This window comes from Hyla sarda, chromosome 6, assembly GCF_029499605.1.
Source record: "Hyla sarda isolate aHylSar1 chromosome 6, aHylSar1.hap1, whole genome shotgun sequence".
NCBI lineage: Eukaryota > Metazoa > Chordata > Amphibia > Anura > Hylidae > Hyla > Hyla sarda.
Genome location: NC_079194.1, coordinates 98,068,427 through 98,090,835, shown reverse-complemented (window position 1 = coordinate 98,090,835; position 22,409 = coordinate 98,068,427). Strand labels below are relative to the sequence as shown.

At 37.1% G+C, this 22,409-nt stretch overlaps 1 protein-coding gene across 11 annotated transcripts in view; it reads left to right on the top strand.

The window, feature by feature from the left end:
• CADPS (calcium dependent secretion activator) overlaps positions 1–22,409 on the top strand; it is a 560,269-nt gene that overhangs the window by 490,803 nt on the left and 47,057 nt on the right. For 7 of the 11 annotated variants that reach the window (XM_056524520.1, XM_056524517.1, XM_056524516.1 and 4 more), the window contains 4 exons: positions 408–482; positions 2,807–2,890; positions 3,872–3,904; positions 10,621–10,728. In XM_056524520.1, coding sequence (XP_056380495.1) covers positions 408–482; positions 2,807–2,890; positions 3,872–3,904; positions 10,621–10,728 — 300 coding nt within the window. Of the gene's footprint in view, positions 1–407; positions 483–2,806; positions 2,891–3,853; positions 3,905–10,620; positions 10,729–16,043; positions 16,092–22,409 lie in introns of all 11 variants that reach the window. The other 4 variants (XM_056524514.1, XM_056524510.1, XM_056524513.1 and 1 more) reach the window with 2 other exon arrangements.

Here is a 22,409-nt window from a genome sequence, read left to right as displayed (position 1 = left end):
GTCAACATCCTGATTGTTTTGACTTAATTAGCATCTAAAACAGACATTAATGCAAACAAGTGAAAATTAATGTTCTGAGATATATTTTAATTACGTTTTCCTTTAAAAATTGTATCATTTTGGGGATGCACTTTGGACGAATTATACTCGAAAGGGAAAAAAAATCTGACTTCTAAAAAACTCATTACGTGCCATGTTTTTCTTATTATTTATTTATTCTGTGTTACTGTGTATGGTGTCTACAAAAAGGATAGTCAGGTTCATTAACAGCTTATTTTCACAGCTGATACTTTTAAAATTAAAAAGTAACGTAGGAATTTTGAGTCCCAAAAAAAGCCTGATGATTTGTGTGTCATTGTGTATTCAGTGTTCTAATATTTTGCCTTTTTCTGTCTCCGTTTTTTTAGCACCAGTACCATTCAAAAATTGATGAGCTAATTGAAGAAACAGTTAAAGAAATGATTACACTTCTAGTGGCAAAGGTAAATGCTGTCTTAGATTTCATGACCGGTGCATGACACATATGTTTAGGCCAATTTCAATTGTTATTTTGTCCTTGTCAAAATAGAAGATTTTAAGTATTTAAATAAATGTAACATCCTTTTAATATCAGTAAAATTTTTAATGTATTATTTTATTTAAAAAAAAATGCATTTATTATATTATCATAATAATTTCAATTATATTGTAATTTGACTCATGTTAATCTTGAATTATTCTGAAAATAAATCTGAATAAACTACTGAAACAGTTTATTACCAGATCAAGTTATGAATAAAAATAGTATACATGTAGGGCTGTAGTCAAAACAGGATAATACCGAACAGAACAAAGTTCCCCAGCTTAATTTACTGTGGCATTATTGTCATTGCTATTGTGCTAACAACTGGTATTTCTAGTAATAGTAATGTTAAGGGTAAATTATTTCAGTAATTCTAAACTTAAAATAAAGCTGATAGGAGTCTGCATTCACATGTTCACATCTTCCTCATATTATATTAACAGAATTTAACAATCCTCATTAGAAGTCAATAGTGTTCTTCAGGACAGGAGCCAATGATATCTGTCATACAACAGATTTGTCATGGCTTCCATTGGAAATGGAACGCATGCTGCCGTTGCAAGCAGAACACTAACACGTATTCCACCATATTTAGGATCTGTATCATACTGATCCCAAACACAGTGGTAATGCGTTTCAGCTGGGCCAAGTAAACTGTCATATATATATATATATATATATATATATATATATATATATATGCAAATCAAAAAATGTTGCAGTATCTTGTAATGCCTTTTTTTTTTTTTTTTTTTTGGACTAACAGAATTTTGTAGAGACAAGCTTTTGGGATTCCTCCCTTTATCACCTTTATCAAGTTCAAAGCAAATCTAAGCTCATAAGCAGAAGACACAGGTTAAATCTCACAAATATGCAGGGGTTAAGACAATAGATGTGGAGAATTCACAGTAAAATGGGCCATAAATTGTCCTGCAAAGGAACATAGACTAAATAGATAAGGATGAGAAAAAGGGAGAGGGAGGGAGAAGGGGAGAGACTGTAATTAAGCAGGACAAAGTGAGATGCAAAAGAGAATACAGTACAGTACAGGTTATAAGAAATTTTGATAATGAGATAAAAAGCTCAAATCCACATTGAGTCCCCTGTTTTTGGAATTAAAAAACAGTATCATTTTAGCTTCAAATGTCTTTCTCTCTTGTGTGTTTTTGAAATTCCCTCTCAGTATCCTTATTGTAAGGTCATGTATGGCCTGTTTGGTAAAATGGTGTCCAACTGGGGTGCAGTAGTCATTTTCTTTATGGTGGTTTATGGAATTTTCCGTCTGGTTTCACCAATGTAGCATCCCATTACACACTAGGTGCATTGTATCATGTATATGTGTATATATATATATATATATATATATATATATATATATATATAGAAAGGTAGTCATATGATGGGTTTTCTTTCTAGGGCAATATTTATTCAGTCTTAGATTATGCAATTTTATCTATATTTAAAACCAACAATTTGTACCATTTTTAAGCACTGCTGCTGAAATGCCATTCAAACATGTAGTTCTGCATACCATTTTGGTCAGGTGACATTTTCTTTTTTTAAACTACACAGTTGTGCCAAATAAGTCACATACTTACTATTTTTTGTAATGTTATTCTTTAGCTTTGTAGGACAAATTAACAAGAAGCACCCATTTAGCAAGAATTACATAGGGGGACTTTAGATGCCTTGTATTAAAGGGGTGGTTTCATCAAGGACAATCCCTCTCAAAATGCTGCCACCAAGGCAATCAGCTGATGGCCATGGGCCCTCCTTTTACACCTTGACAAAAAGCTGACTTTGCCAGACAAATCTATTGAAAATCAGGCACTTTGCTTAAGCAGAGGCATCAACATTACATGGAGGCCATTTAGTTGAATGGCTCAAGTAATGGCTCAAGTACGCGAACATGGGAGCTTGATTAGAACAGCTCTCTGTTTTAGCTTATAGAGGGCTTCCTTGATCAGGGGAACTTCTCTATAATGTCCATCTTGATAGACATTCCACAAACTATCTGACCATGAACTGATGACAGCCAAATATATAGTAATATGTGAGTTATCAGTAGCCTTTGTTGTTATTATATTTTTTTTATAAACAAGATGATACAGATGTTTCATACTTTATTTCCAGTTATGCTATTGTATTAATCTTAATAAAAAATAAAAAAAGTATTAAATGTAAGCCATTGGATAATCTTGTCTTTTATTTACAGTTTCCAATTTCTATATTTTGTATTAATAGTTTGTGACAATTCTCGAGGGAGTGCTGTCTAAACTTTCCAGATATGATGAAGGGACTCTATTTTCTTCATTTCTCTCATTTACAGTAAGTGGACATGTTTCCTGCAATATTCATGAATAACTTCTCATTCATTTATTATTATTATTTTTTTTTTCTTTTGAAACATTACATCCTTAAATGTTTAACACTGTACTAGATCAAAGGGTATGTAGAGATCTGAACCTTTCCTGAACACACCGAGTTGCATCAAGATTGAAATTTAACCTGTTCATAGGTAGCATAAGTAAGTGAATGGATATGTGATAAATGGTATTCACACAATTATGTATGAAAACAAATTGTGTAAAAGATACTTACAATTTATTTGTTTAACTTTACGTCTTGTACTGTGAAAAATGTATTATTCTTGGGTAACGATGTGGAAGGAAACACTCTTTCCCTCACTCATTTCCTGAAACAATAGCTAATTAGTTTTTTGGAACTTCAAGTGAACACAAGTCAGTTTATTAGGCATAAATTCTATCCATCAACAAAGCAGGTAGCACTTTCAGGAGGATTATTCACTGAAGGCTCGGAGGAAATAATTATTTTTAGGGTTCCTTCATACAGAGTTCTTTTCTGGCATCATAAAATATAAAAAAAAAATGTAAAATGCTCTAGTTAGTCTTTTTTAATGTGGGGACATTTTACATTTTTGGGGACATTTTTATTTAATGTAATTTTATATATGAATTTTTCAAGTCTTATACAGAAGCTTTTGGGGAAAATGCTGTAAAAAAGGACATATCCACAGCATGATGTGTTTTAAAAAGAATAAATACACTGTCCATCTGAAAAATGCATTTTATGTGGTGCATTTTATATTTAATATCTGCCTAGGAAAACATACTATTAAAAAGTCACAAATGCCACAAAAAATAAGTCAAAGAACAATTGTATATGAAACCAGCTGTAAAGTGCCATATTTTTATATCATATATGTCATCCATGAATTGACTCTTTATTCGTTTATGGATAAAAAAATAGAATAAAATAACCTTATTTAAGTGTCCTTTTTCATTAAAGGTCAAAGCTGCTTCCAAGTATGTGGATGTTCCAGTAAGTATTTTTAGATATAATTTTTTTTTTTTTTGTTAAACCTGTAGAATGTATTTTTTAATAATTATTATATTTTTTTTTACGGATAATTTCATTTGCTTGAATAAACGCATAAACAATAAACAAATGAGAAAATAAACATTATCATTTCTATTTTATATATTATATGCACAATAATATTTTCTAATGAATGTGCTCATAAAATGGCATGGTAGAATTTTAAACAGTTTTTTACTCAATGTGTAACTCTAGTCCTGATCTTATAGCAATATCATCTTAGAGCAATATTATCGGTGGTACATGACTTACTAATGAAATAGGCTGTCACAGTTTATAAATAGAGCACTTAAACTTGGCTAGACATTTGCATTTAAATTGAGGTTAAGCACATGAATATTGACTGTAAGATTTAGATTTCATGGTTAGCGTTTATAAATGTACAACACTTAAAAGTAAATTCATTATTTAAACTGTCACACTCCTGAATAAATTCTACCTTTCGTGAACAAATTAATACTTTAGGGCTTGTCTATATATTCTTCTTAATCCCATTTTATCTTGGGCATGATATATAGTATTAGAATAATATTAATGCAAAGCTCAGATGCCAAAAAGAAAGTACGGTATATATTAAGTGATAATATAAGGAATTTTCACGTTCTTTGTCTAAATTATAACACAAATTCTATTACAGGTGACATTGCCAATGTATCTATTTGATGGAAATAAATAAATAATTTCTTACTGTTTTGGAACTGTAAAAAATATTCCCTTTGAAATTATTGTATCATATAAAAAGGCTTAGAAGGTAGATGTGTTCAAGAATAATAGAAAAATATATGTATATAAAAGTGTATCCTACTCTCATAGTCACCATGCCTTAAAATGCACGGCTATGTTTATTTGTTAAGGTTATAGTTTAAACTAAAATTAATATAATTATTATTATTATTGTTATTAGAATATATATTTAGTGTAGTTTATGTTTAATAATAATAAAAAAACACAATAATAACAATAATCAGTAAACCTTAAACACAGATTTGTAACTTACAAAAACATGTAAAACAATACAAATATATATATATATATATATATATATATACTATTAATTTATTAATCTATTTAAATATTATGTCATTTTAATTATTACTTTGAGTAATCTAAAAAATAATCATTTTGTTGTATATATATATATATGTATATATATATATATATATATATATATATATATATTTTACAGTATAGTATCAAAACCAAAATCAGTAACCATTCACATGCCTAAAATATATATTTTAAATTAATTTGTTTTCCAAATTTCTATGAGCCTTCATAGAGCAAAGATTTTGCCAGATCCCAAGGGGTTAATGGTAAAGGATATATTGCAGACAGGATGAGGGACACCTAGATTAAATTACGAGAGCCTTTTTCTTAATTAGAAAAGCTGATATAAAACACTGTAATTTACCGAGCTATTGTCTTGCGGAAGTTATTTTGCAGTCTTAGAAATGGTAAGAACTCCATGTTAAAAAAAAAAAAAAAAAGAGGAAATTATATTTATTGACAAATCCCTTAGTCAAATTCTGTTTGTTCCAAAATAATTGTCATTGTGGTACTGCTTCATTTTTTTACGATAAGCTTTTTTAAGTGCCTAGTGTATAACATAACAGGGGGATAATTCTGAGCAACTGAAGTGGAAACCATTATAGACAATAACATTGAAAGCACACAAAGCTTTATTTACAAATTATGGAACGATCAAAGCAACGAAACTGCTGCGGCAGCCCATTATGTCCTTATTCTGTAACTCGGAGATCTAAGTGGATGTGTAATCAACTCCGTAAAATTGACATTTCTCACTAGCACTAAATGGGGAACAAAATAACAGATCAAAATGTATGTTAAAAATGTTGGCATTTTAATTTAAAAGCTATCGACAGTAAATTATAGAGTGCCTTCAGTAAAAATGTACAGGCAAATACATTATAGAGGATCACAAATCTTTAAGCTTCATAGACTGACCGTTGGCTACTAAAATAATATATCAAAATAAAAAATATAAAACGTACTCAATTAAATTTTTTTGTACAGGACTGCATTTATATTAGGTTCTCTGTATTTCAAATTAGTACCTTGTCATTGTTTCAGCAAGTGTTAGGAGGTGTCGTCACATTTCAAGGGCCATACGTTGCCCCCCTCCTCCCTTGCCTGATAATTGTTTGCTTTGTGTAAGCAAAAAAGTTAAATTACTGTCCTATTGCTCCCCAAATGCTCTTAATTTTCACCCTGGAAATTACACTGGAGTGTTAACTAACTTCAATTCACAGGGCCTGACAAACTCGTATGACAGAGATTTGATGACTTGAGATGAAAGATAAAATTTAGTTATAAGGCAACATCTAGGATTTGTTTGCAAACATATTCGATATCAAGAACTAAGACGTATTGACTGCATAATGAACGTTGTCAGAATTTTTAATGAGATTTTGTTACAAATCAGCCTTTTACCTGGAACATTTATTCTCCCTGACTCGAAGCTAGCAGCTGTTCAAGGAACGTTGTATGAAGCATTTACAGCATTTACTGTATCTTCATGTTGCGCTCCTCAGTATCAGCGGCCCCAATAAAAGGAAAAAATTTGTGCATGATTCAGATTTTAGCAAACATTTAGAAGGGCTCTTGAATCTCAATTTAAGGCAGGACTCTAGAATATAATGTAGACTTTGGAACACAAGTCTAATGTGAGGATGATGCAATAAGTACAGTATTTTGTATTATATTTAGAGATGAGCGAATTTTAGAAAAATGTATTCGCGGCAAATTGCTATTAAAAATGTCTATTTCCGGGTTACAGAGAGCCTCAACAGTGGTGTAGAACACTTTGCCTTGCTGTAACACGCATAGGGTGTGTGCTGGGGTAGTGAAATAATACTGTTGTTATTCAGTATGACATGCAGATTCTTTTTGAAATGTCCTTCATGCCATGAGAATGTAGTGGCAAGAGTTACCTTCCATCCTGGACTTCTTACCTGGCTTTTATGGATCAAAATTATTTATTTACATTTTATTTCAAAATTAACAAGTCACTTTTCATAAATTATAAAAAGTCTTTAAACAAAGTCTGCAAACTACAAGGTGATCAGATAAGTGCTAAACATTGTTACATGCACATTACAGACAGCTGTAGCTTGTTCTTTTTCTCCTTCTGGCACAGGACATCATGGAACCTGCAACACAAGCATATTACTATTAGGCTCTGCACTTTTCCAGCATTATCCTCCTCTTTTCCCTACAAATGACTCCAGCCTCCTCTCCTCCAAACATAATGCCACCAGTCTTCCCACAATGCACAAGGGGGGAGATTTATCAAAACCTGTGCAGAGGAAAAGTTGCCCATAGCAACCAATCAGCTTGCTTCTTTCATTTTTAACAAGTCCTTTGCAAAGTGAAATAAGAAATCGGATTGGTTGCTGTGGGCAACTGGGCAACTTTTACTTTGCACAGGTTTTAATAAATCTCCTCCAATGTTTCCAGCCTCACTCAAATGCCCCCCCCCCCCCACAAGCACATACAATGCCTCCTGCATCACCCCACACAGTGACAGAGGGGTGTACATGGGAAACATAGGTGTATATGGGTGACAGAGGGGCATACAGGGGTGACAGAGGGGTGTAGAGGGGTGACAGAGAGGTGTATGGGGTAATTGTGGGGTGTACAGGGGTGACAGAGGTGTGTAGAGGGTGACAGAAGGGTGAACGGTATGACAGAGTGGTGTCCAGGGGTGACAGAGAGGTGTAGAGGAGTGAAAGGGTGCACTACCTTAAGCTGAGTAGGCCTCTGTGAGTGCTGCCCCTGCTCCTTCCCTCCATCCACATCATTCTGCTGAGGGACCAGGGAGAATCCAGAGTCCAGAGCTGACCCACAGGAGAGGGAGGATACACGAGGATTGGAGCTGCAGCATCATTTATCCCGGCACTGCACACACTTTCCTCTCGCCTGGCCTGCACACCTGTGACTCACAGGTGCGCAGGTCTGGGCAGAAAAAATAAAAAAAATTCAGTGCCATATTTCCCACCAGAGTGTCCTGGAACACTGGTTGGGAATCAATGCCTTAGTGTAATGTGTGCTCGACCCCCTTGTGCCCCCTTGCAACAGCGCACCTGAGGTGATCGCCTCACTCGCCTCATCAGAGCTACAGCCCTGATTACAGAACATACAAGTGCAAAAAAACACAAACATCAAAGCACTAAAATCTGTGATAAAAGTGCTATCAAAAAAGAGGTAGTATTATATATGACAAGGTCATCAAGGGTGGATTTAAAGGGGGGCAACAGCAGATGTGTACTTTTGGCTGGCCTTTTATAGTATCTAGGCCCTTGAGACTTTAACAGAAACAAAATAGTACACCACTGAGATGTAAGTATGTGGTATGCACTTATGAGGGGAGGACAATGCACTACAGTACGCTTAAAAAAAAGTGTTTGTGTACAACACGAGCCGGTGAGTACTTTTACCTGGCATTTCACAGTATCTAGGCCCTTGAGGCTTTAACAGGAACAAAATAGTACACCACTTAGATGTACGTATGTGGTATGCACTTATGAGGTAGGACAATGTGCTCTAGTATGCTTAAAAAAGTATTTGTGTACAAAACCAGCAGTACACACCAGTGCTGCAGCACCCAGTCGCTGAGTACTACACCCAAAATTGCACTTTCTCTCTCAATCTTACTCCCTTTCACTGCTTCTAGGCAGGATTTGTGCTTGAGCTGAATCGCTGCCGTTCTGTGCAGCACACTGCTTTCTGTCCCTCTCTGTAATAGAACTCTGAAGTGACTGGGAGGTGAATCGCTGCAGTGAGAATGCTTTTCTGTGCAACACACACTGTTCTCTGTCCCTCTGTGCAACAGAACGCTGATGTGACTAGGAGGTGAATCGCTGCTGGAAAAAAGCTTTTCTGGCCAACACAGCACTGTCCCTATCTATCTATCTATCTGCAATGAAAGGCTGAAGTGACAGGCTGCAATATGGCTGCTGATTATATAGGGCTGTGACATCACAGGGGTGACTGGCTGCTGATAGGCTGCATGTGATTCAGGGTCATCCCACCTACCCTTGTTCCCACCTTCCCAGGATTCCTTGCCCCATGTCCTCACATGTGGATACGCCATTTTAGATGCCCTGGAGCCTGGACCGCACTAAATGCAGTTTAAAGGGGTACTCCAGGCCTGAGACATCTTATCCTCTATCCAAAGGATAGGGGATAAGATGTCTCACTGCGGGGGTCCTGCCGCTGGGGACTCTCACAACCTTGTATTCGCCACCCACCTCTTTGAGAGGTGCCAGCTCACAAACAGCCGGGTGGCGATCACAGGGCCGGAGAATCATGATGTCACGACTCCGCCCCCACACGACGTCCCCCCGCCCCCGCAGTGCAAGTCTATGTAAGTGCAAGTCAGTGCAAGTCGTGTAAGTTGCCGTCTGTAAGTAGTCCCAGTACTTCAAAGACTACATGACATTCTATCAGTAATTGATAACTGAGGAAATATCATATAAAATGGGTTCTACAAAACATTTTTTTGTCAATATTTTGACACTGCCACAATATTTTAGGCCACACATTGCAGTTCTATTGTGATAACATGGTTTTTTTTCCAAAGTGCATGCAAAAATGATGAATGAAAGTGTGAATGCAGCCTTAGAATTTATTTTAATAATCCAAGAATGTATTTGGATTGGTGGATGGGGGAGTCATAGCCATAACAAAAATGAAAAAAAAAAAAAACATTCCCAGAATCAAAATACCTTTATTTTTGATCACAGGAACCAGATTTGTTGATTTAAGTTGTAACTTACCCTTGTCCCTGCTGGGGCATAATTTCGGAGTTGTATAGCCAGAACAACAACTCTAAAATGGCTCTGGTTAACTAATGTTATATATAAGACAAAGTAGTTTTCCAAAAATATATTTTTAGCTCTGAGGAGTTGCCAGACTCCATGTGGTAAGTAGCCAAAAGGATTACAATGTTTCAGTTGTGGAAAAAATAATGTAACCTCCTATACAGAAGCCTCTTCTTTTCTTTTTTTTATGTTTAATGTTTCATTGGAATCTGTTTAGCTTTATGTCTAATAATACATAATGATGAACACTGTGTGAAATATTGAAAAGACTTTTACCTTTCTACTTTCCGGTAAAATCTTTTGAAGATGTGCAAGATGCAGTTTTCAGCATATATACATATATGTGTCTAATGCCCCATAAATCACTTACTTTCCCTAATATCCTAGTAAGGGATTCAAGTTTATAGTCCCACATTGAAATATTTTTTATGTTATTACAGCTGTAGTAATAATAATAATAATTTTACTTATGTAGCACCAACATATTCTGCAGCACCTTATAAATCTGAAGGTACATGTACAGACAATGATCAAACACTACGCTGTATTTATACAATGGTCCAGCCATGTTTATAAATATGGGATATCACATAAAGATGGGTGAATTGGCAACAACCAATCTTCTATTCTTGGCTTTGATGCTTAGACTGTAGTATACAGGTTTAAGAGCGTCTACTATACTGCACTGATGATGTAAGAAATGCATATGTCTCACTGAGAGATGCCTAGACTATGTATAAAATAGCCTAATGTGAGATGTCTTACAAACACTGAGCATGTATCTTTTCTAATTGTGTGTTTTCTTTTATTCCACAGAAACCGGGAATGGACCTCGCTGATGCCTATGTCACATTTGTGCGTCACTCTCAGGATGTCCTTCGTGATAAGGTCAATGAGGAGATATATATAGAAAGGTTATTTGATGTAAGTAAATGCCTTCTCCTCCTTGGAAAGCAAGGGGGAGATGCCCCAAAATGTGACAAAATAAAAGACAGGGGGATAAGTCACATTTTGAACCAAAAAATGATCTTCTTACAAGCCTTTCTTTTTTTCCCCTCTGACTTGCTCTTCTCTGCTTTAAATCTGTACTCTGGTGTACTGTGTCTTGGTCTGTGTCTGATACTAATCACTGGGTGGGCTTTTGTGGATACAAGAGAATCCTACTGTATGTTCTTTATGTAAGACCTATTGCTTATGTGTTCTCTTAATGTGTTACTTGCCAATTATTGCTTTCCAAACTTTTGTCTGCCAAAAAATCTCTTCAATCTTTTCACCCACAAGATCAAACTGATATGTCCAGAAGAAAAAGTTGATAAAATGCAGATATAAACTATACCATAAAATTTTAGAACATTATTCTGAAAAATATTTAAAATTAACCGATGAACAATATTTAGAATTAAACGATGAACAATATAATAGTTGCAGTAACACCTAGGCTGTATTCACACAGTGTTTTGCATCCACATTTTTAACATTAATTTGCCCTAAGTGTATGGGAAAGTGGCTGTGCATAAAATTTATAAAAATGCAGTTATATTTTTTACAGATGCGTAAACAAGTGACACATCAGTTATTTACGCAGCTGTAAAAATGTATCCGCATTTTTTACATATGTGTATGCACAGACAACTCCTTTCCCATATGGTTAATTAATGTTAAAATATGCAGAGGCAAATCTTATTTGGCTTAATAATAACCCAATAAGATAAAAAAAAAAAAAAAAACACCCCTATACAAAGTATATAAAATTGGATATCACTACATGATCACTCCAATAATCGCCATAATGTTGTCATGGTTAAGTGAAATAGGAATAATTACAAAAAAAGAGGATCCTCTAATGGTGTTCAGGTTTTAAGCTGAAGCACAAAGCTTGTGGATCTTTATCCAGTTTGACCTCTGTGGGTGAGTTTATTGTTCGTGTTTGCTGCAGACCATACAGAGATGATAGTCATGCTTGTAATAGTCTAGTATGGTCTAAGTAAGCCATTGTCTCATATGGGTAGCTTATAGTAAGGGTAACCATCCTGTGGCCCTTAGGATATAGTGGTGACACAAACATTCTCTTGCTTGGATTGGTAGCCACAAATTATCATTTCAGAATGCATTTTGCAGACATAGGGCCTTCAAAGGTGCATCTAGATTGCCCTTCTAGAATGATCTTAAGCCCCCTGACATATAAAAGTAGTACTAAGAATGGCACACACTAAGACATGATATCATATCATCCTTATTATTAATAAGATCATCATGGTTGATCTAGATAGCTCACTGTACAAATCACTAGATGACAGGCTAAGGTCATTCTATGGTATAGAATGAAAATATTACATATGTCACATGTATATTTTCATTCGGTAGGAAGTTAGAAGCCAGAATATCCTGTGTTAATGTTCCTGCCGCCCTGAATGTGTGACACGTTGTATTCCTGTCTGTAACAGTCTTCTGCCAAGGCTGCGGCCACCAAACACATTTGTTCTTAACTAGGTCTTGTGTGTAGCATGTGTCTTTGTAACTGTGATATACCTATTACTTTCTCTTCTATTTCACTTGTCATGTGCATCTTCTGGCCTGGTCACGCATTGTTCTGCTTACATTGCTTTCTCATGCACTTTCACAATGTGCTACAATCTTTTTTTTCTTTTCAAATCAAAACTCTTTTTTTTACTTTTATCTTTTTGTGTGCTTTTTTTCCTTTTTTGTTTTTTTCCTTCATTAAATTAATCTCTCTTTTATGATTTTTTTTACTCTCTCACTGACATCTTCCCAATTGAAATGGAACTTATCTCTCATGTCAAAAGTTTTTTCACATTATGTCAAGTGGCATGATTTAGAGTCAAATAATCTTCCTGTGTACATCTACTAGCATGACCCACATCCACTGAGAATGCCTGCTACATGCATACAGCACAGGGAGTGGTGCTCGTCGTCGCTCTATGCATGCGTGCCCATCAAAATTTTGAACTTTAGGTGCCTGGGAATGAAAGTTATGAAAACCCATCCATTAGGCATCAGATTAAGATATAACCCACTACGACAGCAGTCATTCTGAATATTTACGCAGCTATTGTCTAAATTGTTTGTGGGTTTTTCTTTTTGATGCCTATACTGCCTTTTCTATCTTTATTTCCGTTATTCCCCCCCCCCCCCCACAAGAACCTGTTTCCTTTTGTACCTTTATGTGATGTCTTGAGGGCAAATAGAAATTAAGCCAAATATAACCTAACATTTATATGGCTTTTACATACTTACAAACCATAGTTTCAGAAATATTGAATACTGAAATTTAGATAAATTATTGATAAAATTTACATTCCCCATCAGTATATAAAGTATTATTGTATCTCAGTAACATAATTTGAACTGCTTAAAGGGGTACTCCAGCCCTAAGACATCTTATCCCCTATCCAAAGGATAGGGGATGAGATGTCTGATTGCTGGGGACCCCCGCAATCTCTGATGCAGCAACCATCTGTGCCTTCACACCCCCTCCCATAGACTTGCATTGAGGTGGCGGGCATGACAACACATGGGTGGAGTCGTGACGTCACGTTACTCCGGCCCCGTGGTCGTGAGGCTTCAGACTCTGAGCCTCCAACGCTGTATGCAGCTCACATAGGTGGGTGCTGCATGAAAGAATACGGGGGTCCCCAGTGGTGGGAACCCCGTGATCAGACATCTTATCCCCTATCTTTTGGATAGGGGATAAGATGTCTTAGGGCCGGAGTACCCCTTTAAAGTGTACCTGTCGTTTCAAATAGTTTTTTTTATTACATCTACATTGTTTTGTTAGATTAGCCCTTCAGAGTGGTTACAAGGTGATCTTAGTGCCCTCACTGCTATTAAGACCCTGAAAGTCCCCTCCATGGTGCACAGCTATTTCTCATACTCTCCATTTAAGTGGATGGGACCATAGCTGGGTTGTTAGCCATTAATACACACACAGTTACTTGCTCCCTTGCTTGTCAGTCCAATCACAGGGCAGTACAACTCCTAGTCCTTCTAGACTTCTAGGCCACGACAAAGTGTATGTTAAATTGCAATGAACTGAACAGACTGCACTGTGCTGGGGTTGACTTACACAGTACAGTACTGCAGATGGCATGGGGCTATTAACCCCATAACGACCACTGATGTAAATGTACGTCCTGGTGCGGTGGTACTTCGCTCATCAGGACGTACTATTATGTCCTATACATGACCACGAGCATCGCAGCGATGCTCGGGTCATGCATAGCAGGTCCCTGCTGCTGATAATGGCTAACCGCGCGGATGTCTGCCGTTAACCCCTCAGATGCTGTGATCAATACAGATCGCGGCAGTACGGCTACAGTTTTGGCTGATCGCACGTGTGCGTTGGTATCACCGCGTGCGTAAATGTCCGAACTATCAAAATATAATGTTAGTCCAAAATTATTAAAAGCTTTATATACACAAATGTGGCATCAATAAAAAGTACAGATCACCACGCAATAAATTAGCCCTCATACCGCCGCTTAGACGGAAAATTAAAAAAGTTATAGGTCGTCAAAATAGAGGGATTTTAAACGTGCTAATTCGGTTAAACAGTTTTCAATAAAAGAAAAGTATGTAATTATGGGTATCATTTTAATCCTATTGACCCACAGAATAAAGAAAACATGTCATTTTTACCGTAAATTGTACACCGTGAAAACAAAACCTTCCAAAATTTGGTAAATTGCTATTTTCTTTCCCCACATGATTAGTATGTTTTAGTTGTGCCATACATTTTATGGTAAAGTGAGTGATGTCATTACAAAGGAAAACTGGTCACGCAATAAACAAGCCCTCATATTCATCTGTGGATGAACATGTAAAAGAGTTATGATTTTTAGAAAGCGAGGAGGAAAAAACCAAAACGCAAAGATAAAATTGGCCTGGTCCTTAAGGTCAAAGTGGGCTTGGTCCATAAGGAGTTAAAGGTGTACTCTACTGCTAGACATGTTATCCCCTATTAAAGGATAGGGGATAGCATGTCTGATTGCGGGGTCTGGCCGCTGGGGCCCCCCGCGATCTCTGCTGCGGCACCCCATGCATCCGGTGCATGGCAGGTATCACGGAGGTGCGATAAGCTGCTTGCACTCTCCGCTCCCGAGCTATGCAGTGCTCTCAGCAGCCGAGCGCACATCATAGCCGGGACCCGCATTAACCCTATAGATGCCGCAATCAAAGTTGATTGCGGCATCTAAAAGTCCTGAGAGTCCTGCCAGTTAGCTCAGGAATGCTGATCGAGATCATCGCGGAGTAATCGCGGTGTCCCGATCAGCTGTGAGGACCGCCGGAGGTCCCTTACCCTTCTCCGTGCGTCCAACCATCGCTCCTTTACTGCTACTCGTACTCAGTCTTAAAAATTTTTTTATCGGTGCATCCCTAATGAAAAGCAAAAAGGGAGGGGAAGATTACACTGCTGCACTGTGGACATATAGCAAGAGGTAAACTGATATTTACATAAGGAACGGCTGCCCTGAGTTTTATGGGTGGTGACAGATGAGAGAGAGGCTTTCATTTTACCTTTTAGGAACATTGTTGTTCATCTTCAGCAGACAGATAGACTCAGCTTGCAAGTACATAGGCCTTCTCGGGTACTCTCCTCCACACATCACATGCTAAGTCCTGCCCCTACTTTCTGTATTCCATCCTGATCTAGCAGAACTGCTAACAACAGGCAGCGGACAGCAGATTTCAGAAAAGGGGGACACTGAGTACCATAGAGCTGTTTTTCTGGGGTAAGGAGTAATTTTTGGAAAATTAAGGGATTTACAAATATGTTAAGAATTATCTAGGCTATCACATAGAGGGAACCTGTTTGAAACGACAGAGACAATTGAAATTAAAAGAACATAGAATTAACTATAATATTGTTACAACATTCATATAAAAAATATTAATACATATTGATATAAAAAACCTGATTTAAGCCATGTTCATACATCATAAAACAAACAGCTGGTTTCTGTTTTGTGTCCTATTCTTCAGCTGTTACCAGCTGAAAAAAACTGATGTAAAGCTAAAAACTTGCCTTTTTATGGTGTGTGAACATGGCCTAAGACAAAATTGAGATAGCCAAATCCGTCAGTCAGAAAAATATCATTGAATAGTTTGCTTCCCTTTCGTACCCTTTGTTTACGTTATTCCTTTTTATTTCAATATTTTTTCCCCCATAATTTACTTTTCCTTTTGTCTTTTTATTTATGCCTCTTGTCTTTCCCATGTAGAAAAGGCTGGATGATAATAATTCTGTCATGTGCCTGAGAATTTTTGAGGTAATTTTTTTTTTTTTTTAAATCTTTTTTTTTTTTTTACCCATTTCATTTTTTCACAATTCATTTTAGCGCCATCAAAGTGTTTTATCAATACTCTTATTACTCATATTTTTTGACAGTGCTGAAAACAATTGCCAGTTTTAAAGGTTATTGTCTCTTTCAAAGGATCGCTGGTCTATTTATAGTTTAGATTTAACTGCTGATGTTTCAGTGATTCTTGTTTTATGCGCTTCTTTATGCAATAATACTATTATATTAACCCAGGTGCTTGAAAAAAAACAGTTAATCCCCAAGATGTTCGTTTAATCTATAGCTGTTATGTATTCCGCATTAAAGAGGTACTGAGGGTAAATGAAACCTATCTCCTGTCTAAAGGATAGAGGACGTGTGTCTGATCACGTGGGTCTGATCACTGGGACCCCTCACGATCTCCTGTATGGGGCCCCTCTGCTTACTTGCGCCCTGTATGGTGCCCACTACTTACCCGTCCTTGGCGCATACACCATCCGAGACGAGCTCAGCACTACAGTGTTTTTTTTGTTGTTGTTTTTTTTATTTATTATGAAATACAGATGTGGATTTAGCAAAAAGGCTTTGGAACTAAATATTGCATTAAAAAAATGCTGTGGTGTTTTTACAAAAAAAATCCAGAAGTGGATCCAGCAGGTAGGACAGATACCCATTTCACATTCACTTTGAAGCCAATTCTGGCATTGGCACAAACAATTTCATTAAAAAAAGCACCAAAACTCACTACTTAGGAATTTCAGTCAGAAATTCCGGTGCAGCAGAATCCTATTGCTGACAATGAGATTCTGCTGCACAATGTAAGCTACTATGGGCTTGCTCATTCTTTAAGTGAAATCCGCATCGCAGACAACCGCACGGTCCTAGCGTTGATTCAGTCGACACTTGGCACACTTAGAATCTCCGCATGGAATTGGAAAAGTGTGAACCTAGACTTATACTGTACTGCAAGTGTGCTTTTAATGTTGTGGAAAGCATTTCATATTTTGCAGGCTAATGCAGTTAAGGAGTAGGTGCGATTTAACAAACAGAATACTTTACAGAATCCTCTGCTAGATTTAAAGCAATTAAAGGGGTACTCCGGCGCTAAGACATCTTATCCCCTATCCAAAGGATAGGGGATAAGATGCCTGATCGCGGGGGTCCCGCCACTGGGGACCCCCGTCATCTTGCACGCAGCACCCCGTTATAATCAGTCCCTGGAGCATGTTCACTCTGATTACTGGCTTTCACAAGGGCCGGAGCATTGTGATGTCACAGCTCCGCCCCCATGTGACGTAACGCTTGCCCCCTCAATGCAAGCCTATGGAAGGGGGCTTGCTGCGTACAAGATCACGGGGGTCCCAAGCGGCGGGACCCCCTCGATCAGGAATCTTATCCCCTATCCTTTGGATAGGGGATAAGATGTCTTAGCGCCATAGTACCCCTTCAAAGTAAATTTCTTCTGTATCGATTAATGATTTAACTTCACAAATCAACAACCATTTTATTTTTTATCTTACTGTATCCAATAATCCTCAAATATTTTAATGTGTACCAGTCATTTACAAAAACTTTTTGCATAATGTAGATAATAACATTATATATATATATATATATATATATATATATATATATATATTTTTTTTTTTTTTTTTTTTGTAATATACATTGGTTAATTTAAAAAAAATATTTTTGGGTAAAAAATGCTGTCCCTGTAACTATTGCCTGTGTGTCCCTGTGCGGAGACAAAATACAGGAAGTGTGGGCATGACAAGCAGGGCTCTGTGCAGGCTCTTAACTTTGTTGCCTATTGTTACAATAAGAATAAGAATTTATTCATATGGCACCAGTATATTTCATAGTGCTGTATAAAGCTTGCTGTCACTTGGGGCTCACAATCTAAATTCCAATTTAACTTATCAGTATGTTTTGGAATGTGGGCCAAAACTAGAGAACATAGAGGAAATCCACGCAAACACAAGGAGAACATACAAACTCCTTGCAGATATTGCCCTTGATTATATTTGAATCTAGAACCCCAATGCTGCAATACAACATCTACATGCTGAGGGCACATGTATTGATAGGTTATTGCATAAGGATATAATGTGATTGCCCTCTCTGGAACAACATTTAGTTTTTTTTCCCATTAAAGTAGGTTTATTAAAAGGGTTGTCCAGGGAGGAGATGTTTATAACTTTGTGGGCCAGACTGCATTAAAAATAGCATACAGTCATGGCCGTAAATGTTGGCACCCCTGAATTATTTCTAGAAAATTAAGTATTTCTCACAGAAAAGGACTGCAGTAAGACATGTTTTGCTATACACACATGTATTCCCTTAGTATGTATTGGTACTAAACCAAAAAAAAGGAGTAAAAAAAACTATTTGGGCATAATGTCACACCAAACTCCAAAAATGGGCTGGACTAAATTATTTGCTCCCTCAACTTAATATTTGGCTGCACAACCTTTGGAAAAAATAACTGAAATCAGTCACTTCCTATAACCATCAATAAGCATCTTACACCTCTCAGCCGGAATGTTGGACCACTATTCCTTTGCAAACTGCTCCCGGTCTCTTTTATTGGAAGGGCGCCTTTTCGCAACAGAAATTTTAAGATTTCTCCACAGCTTTTGAATTTGATTTAGATCTGGACTCATTGCTGGCCACTGCAGAACTCTCCAGCGCTTTGTTGCCATCCATTTCTGGGTGCTTTTTGACGTAAGTTTGGAGTCATTATCCTGCTGAAGACCCAAGATCTCAGACGCAAACCCAGCTTTCTGAAACTGGGCTGTACAGTGCGACCCAAAATCAGTTGATAATCCTCAGATTTCATGATGCCTTGTACACATTCAAGGCACCCAGTGCTAGAGGGAGCAAAACAACCCCAAAACATCATTGAAGCTCCACCATGTTTCACTGTAAGTACTGTGTTCTTTTATTTTTGTAGGCCTTATTCCATTTTCAGTAAACTGTAGAATGATGTGCTCTACGATAAAGCTCTATCTTGGTCTCATCTGTCCACAAAATGTTTTTCCCAGAAGGATTTTGGCTTATTCAAGTTCATTTTGGCAAAATGTAGTCTTGCTTTTTTATTTCTCTATGTCAGCAGTGGGGTCCTCCTGGGTCTCCTGCCATAGCAACTTATTTGGGGCTTGAGATTGTAGGATATTTTCCACAATTTTGTTTTTCAAGTCCTCAGACAATTCTCTTCTCCTCTTTCTGTTGTCCATGCTTAGTGTGGCACACAGACACTCAATGCAAAGACTAAGTTAACTTCTCTCCTTTTTATCTGCTTTCAGGTGTGATATTGGCCACACCTGTTACTTGCCCCAGGTGAGTTTAAGGAGCATCATATCCTTGAAACAATCTTATTTTTCCACAATTTTGAAAGGGTGCCAATCATTTTGTCCAGCTCATTTTGGAGTTTGGTGTGACCTTATGTCCAATTAGCTTTTTTTCCTCCCTTTTTTTGTTTAGTTTCAATATACACAAAGGGAACAAACATGTGTATGGCAAAACATATTGCAATCCTTTTCTGTGAGATATACTTCATTTTCTTCAAAAATTTCAGGGGTGCCAACATTTACGGTCATAATTACCGAGCCCACTCCCAAACACTTGGTCTCCGATGCGGCCCTCTTCCTTACTACTTCTGCTGATCATCTAGCAAACAGGAAATGTTTGCTCAGCATAGACAGCACAGAGATCAGCTGCAGAGTGTGCATTTCCTGTCTGCACATAATGTCAACAAAAGTTCTAAAGATAAGGACCATGGCAGAGACTGGGTGCCCAGAAAACTAGCAGTGGCAGGAGATCAAGCAAGATAAGTATGCATTACATAAAGAATACCAATGGCGCCCGATAGATTCCCATTGATTTTTCATGTCAACTGTCAGATACATTTACGATGTTCATCTTTCTGATGGGAAAACAGCTTTGCATATAAAAACTATGGTATATGCAGATGTAAACATAGCCTAAAATACAGCTGTACATTGATATTGGTCGATCAGGCATTATCAGGTAACAATGGCATTAAGTTGCCTGAACAGAGGACAGGAAAACAAGACCTGTCTGTATGTACTAGAGGTGTGATTAGTGGTCAAGTAACATAAGGATATAGGCTCATGATATCTACTGACCCACTTCTGGGGATTCTTTACCTTAACTTAAAATTTTCCTTTTCAACCTATTGCTTCGCTCTCCAGTAAGTTTACTTCCACTAGAATATATTTGATCTAAGAAATCAAATGATCAAGGGAGATGCCGGCTAATGCAGATAAAGGAAACTGATTATTTTTTTGTCTGCATGTATAACTTCAAGAAGCAGCCCAAGGAAAATATAAGGATTACAACAGATGTGCTTAGTGACGGCTCATCTGCTTAAGTCTAGCAGTCCCCAAGATCAGTGATTAAAAAGCCATCTCTAAGTTTAATGAAAAACACTATCCTGATAATAATACCGTGTGCTTGATAGCTTTCTTGCAGAGTGCTTGTCCAAGGCAAATCAGATGGAGGAAACATTTGACTGGAGATGATACAGGGATTATATGGGTCAATTATATGCTTAATCTGTCTGGTAGGGATTAAACAGTTATAGATTGCCTCAGAGTATTTGGCTTGTCCTTGGCAGTTATCAGATCACACTGGTTGTGCTTACTATAAAGTCTAGTAAGAACTTAATCATGTAGTGATAGGGGCCAGATGGAGATGAACTGAAGTGTAGCAACTGGTATGTTGCATTTTTGAGGCACTGGTCACATACCATTTAGCCGGCCAAAGCATCACATACTATACAGGATGGTTTGTAGAACATTTAAACATGCTCGGCATTCCCCAAATCAATGAATAGGAATATACTATAAAGACCATATATACTATTCAGTGCCTACTCACAACACAATGCAACTCTCTTAAAAAGGCCACCACCTCTTTATTGCTTTTTATATTTCACAAGTTGATGACGTAGAATGTTGTGATGAGGATAATCATTTTGTTGTGTGCATTGGTATTGTCACTGTATATCTATTTCAAACAACTAAAGGGGCAAAGAATTTCTGGTTTAGTCTTCCATGTTTTGCCAAGTTTAATCATGCTCCCGTTTCTCTCCTAACTGCTTATTTCTGTTGGGTACCATTGATTACATACTGTTGCAGTCAAATATAACAAAAAGCAAACAAAAAAGTAGAGATTTGACCCAAGGGCATGGAAAGGATGTAGAAGAGAAAACAGACAGCAGGCCATTCGTGGGTTGCAGTACTGGCACCATAATGGAGGACCACCTTCGATCTTTGCTGTCAGGGCCCCCTCCCTTCAATGGAACTAAAATTATCTTTTTCCAGATCATATTTTTTATTTAACTATTATTGAGCTTTGAAACTGGAATCCTTCCCGGGATGGTTAGATTTCCAAGTGACCTCTTTGGTTGTTGCGAATGACTCACACCATCTTGTTCCGCTGCCGTTATGTCAGCCGCATAGCTGCACATGAGCTTGTATTCTAGGTTGTGCATTTTCCTATTTAAAGCTAGAGATTTGCACACTATTTCATTGCATAGTATTTAACTCCCCTAATAGCAAAATGTTTAATATATTCCAAGGTTTTAGATCTTTAGAGGATTTCAGCTTCTTTAGCAGAGTTATACCGAGACAGCTTTACATGCAGTGCTATATATTTGCTGAAGACAGTTAATTTGTTTTGTATCCTTCTCTGAGAAGATTGTTTCCTAATCATTCCGAGAAGCCAAACTGATTGCTCTGAAAATGCTAAGGTCACCTCAGTCTTACCAAACTGATCAGCATGACATGCTGCTCGCTAGTATTAAACAGCACAGAGATTAACTGCTAGCTGGGAGTGATACGAACTTCAGTTGGCCGGTGCCAGAAAGGCGAGGATTGCCTATGAGGAGTAATCAGGCAGTGATAGAAAAGAGATGTGTGCCTTTTTACTGACGCACTGACTGAATATATAACGCCTTGTGAAGATATTCAGCACCATTTAAAAAAAAAAATAAAAATAAAAAAGCTACATCTTTGCCTGGATTACAACTCCTAGCAAAAAAAACTGCAAATCCCAACACTTAAAGGATAGCCACCCAGCTTTTTAAATTCATAACAAATATACAAATCACAGATTGAAATCCCTGGTTCTTAAAATATACCTCAAACAAATTAAAATTATTACCAAGTAGATTAAAAAAAAAAAAAAAAGAGCTTTAACTCTTAATGATGTGTGGCAAAATGCATGATCATACTGAAAAAAATGATTTCATCATCACTAAATTTATTTTCTATTAATGGAATA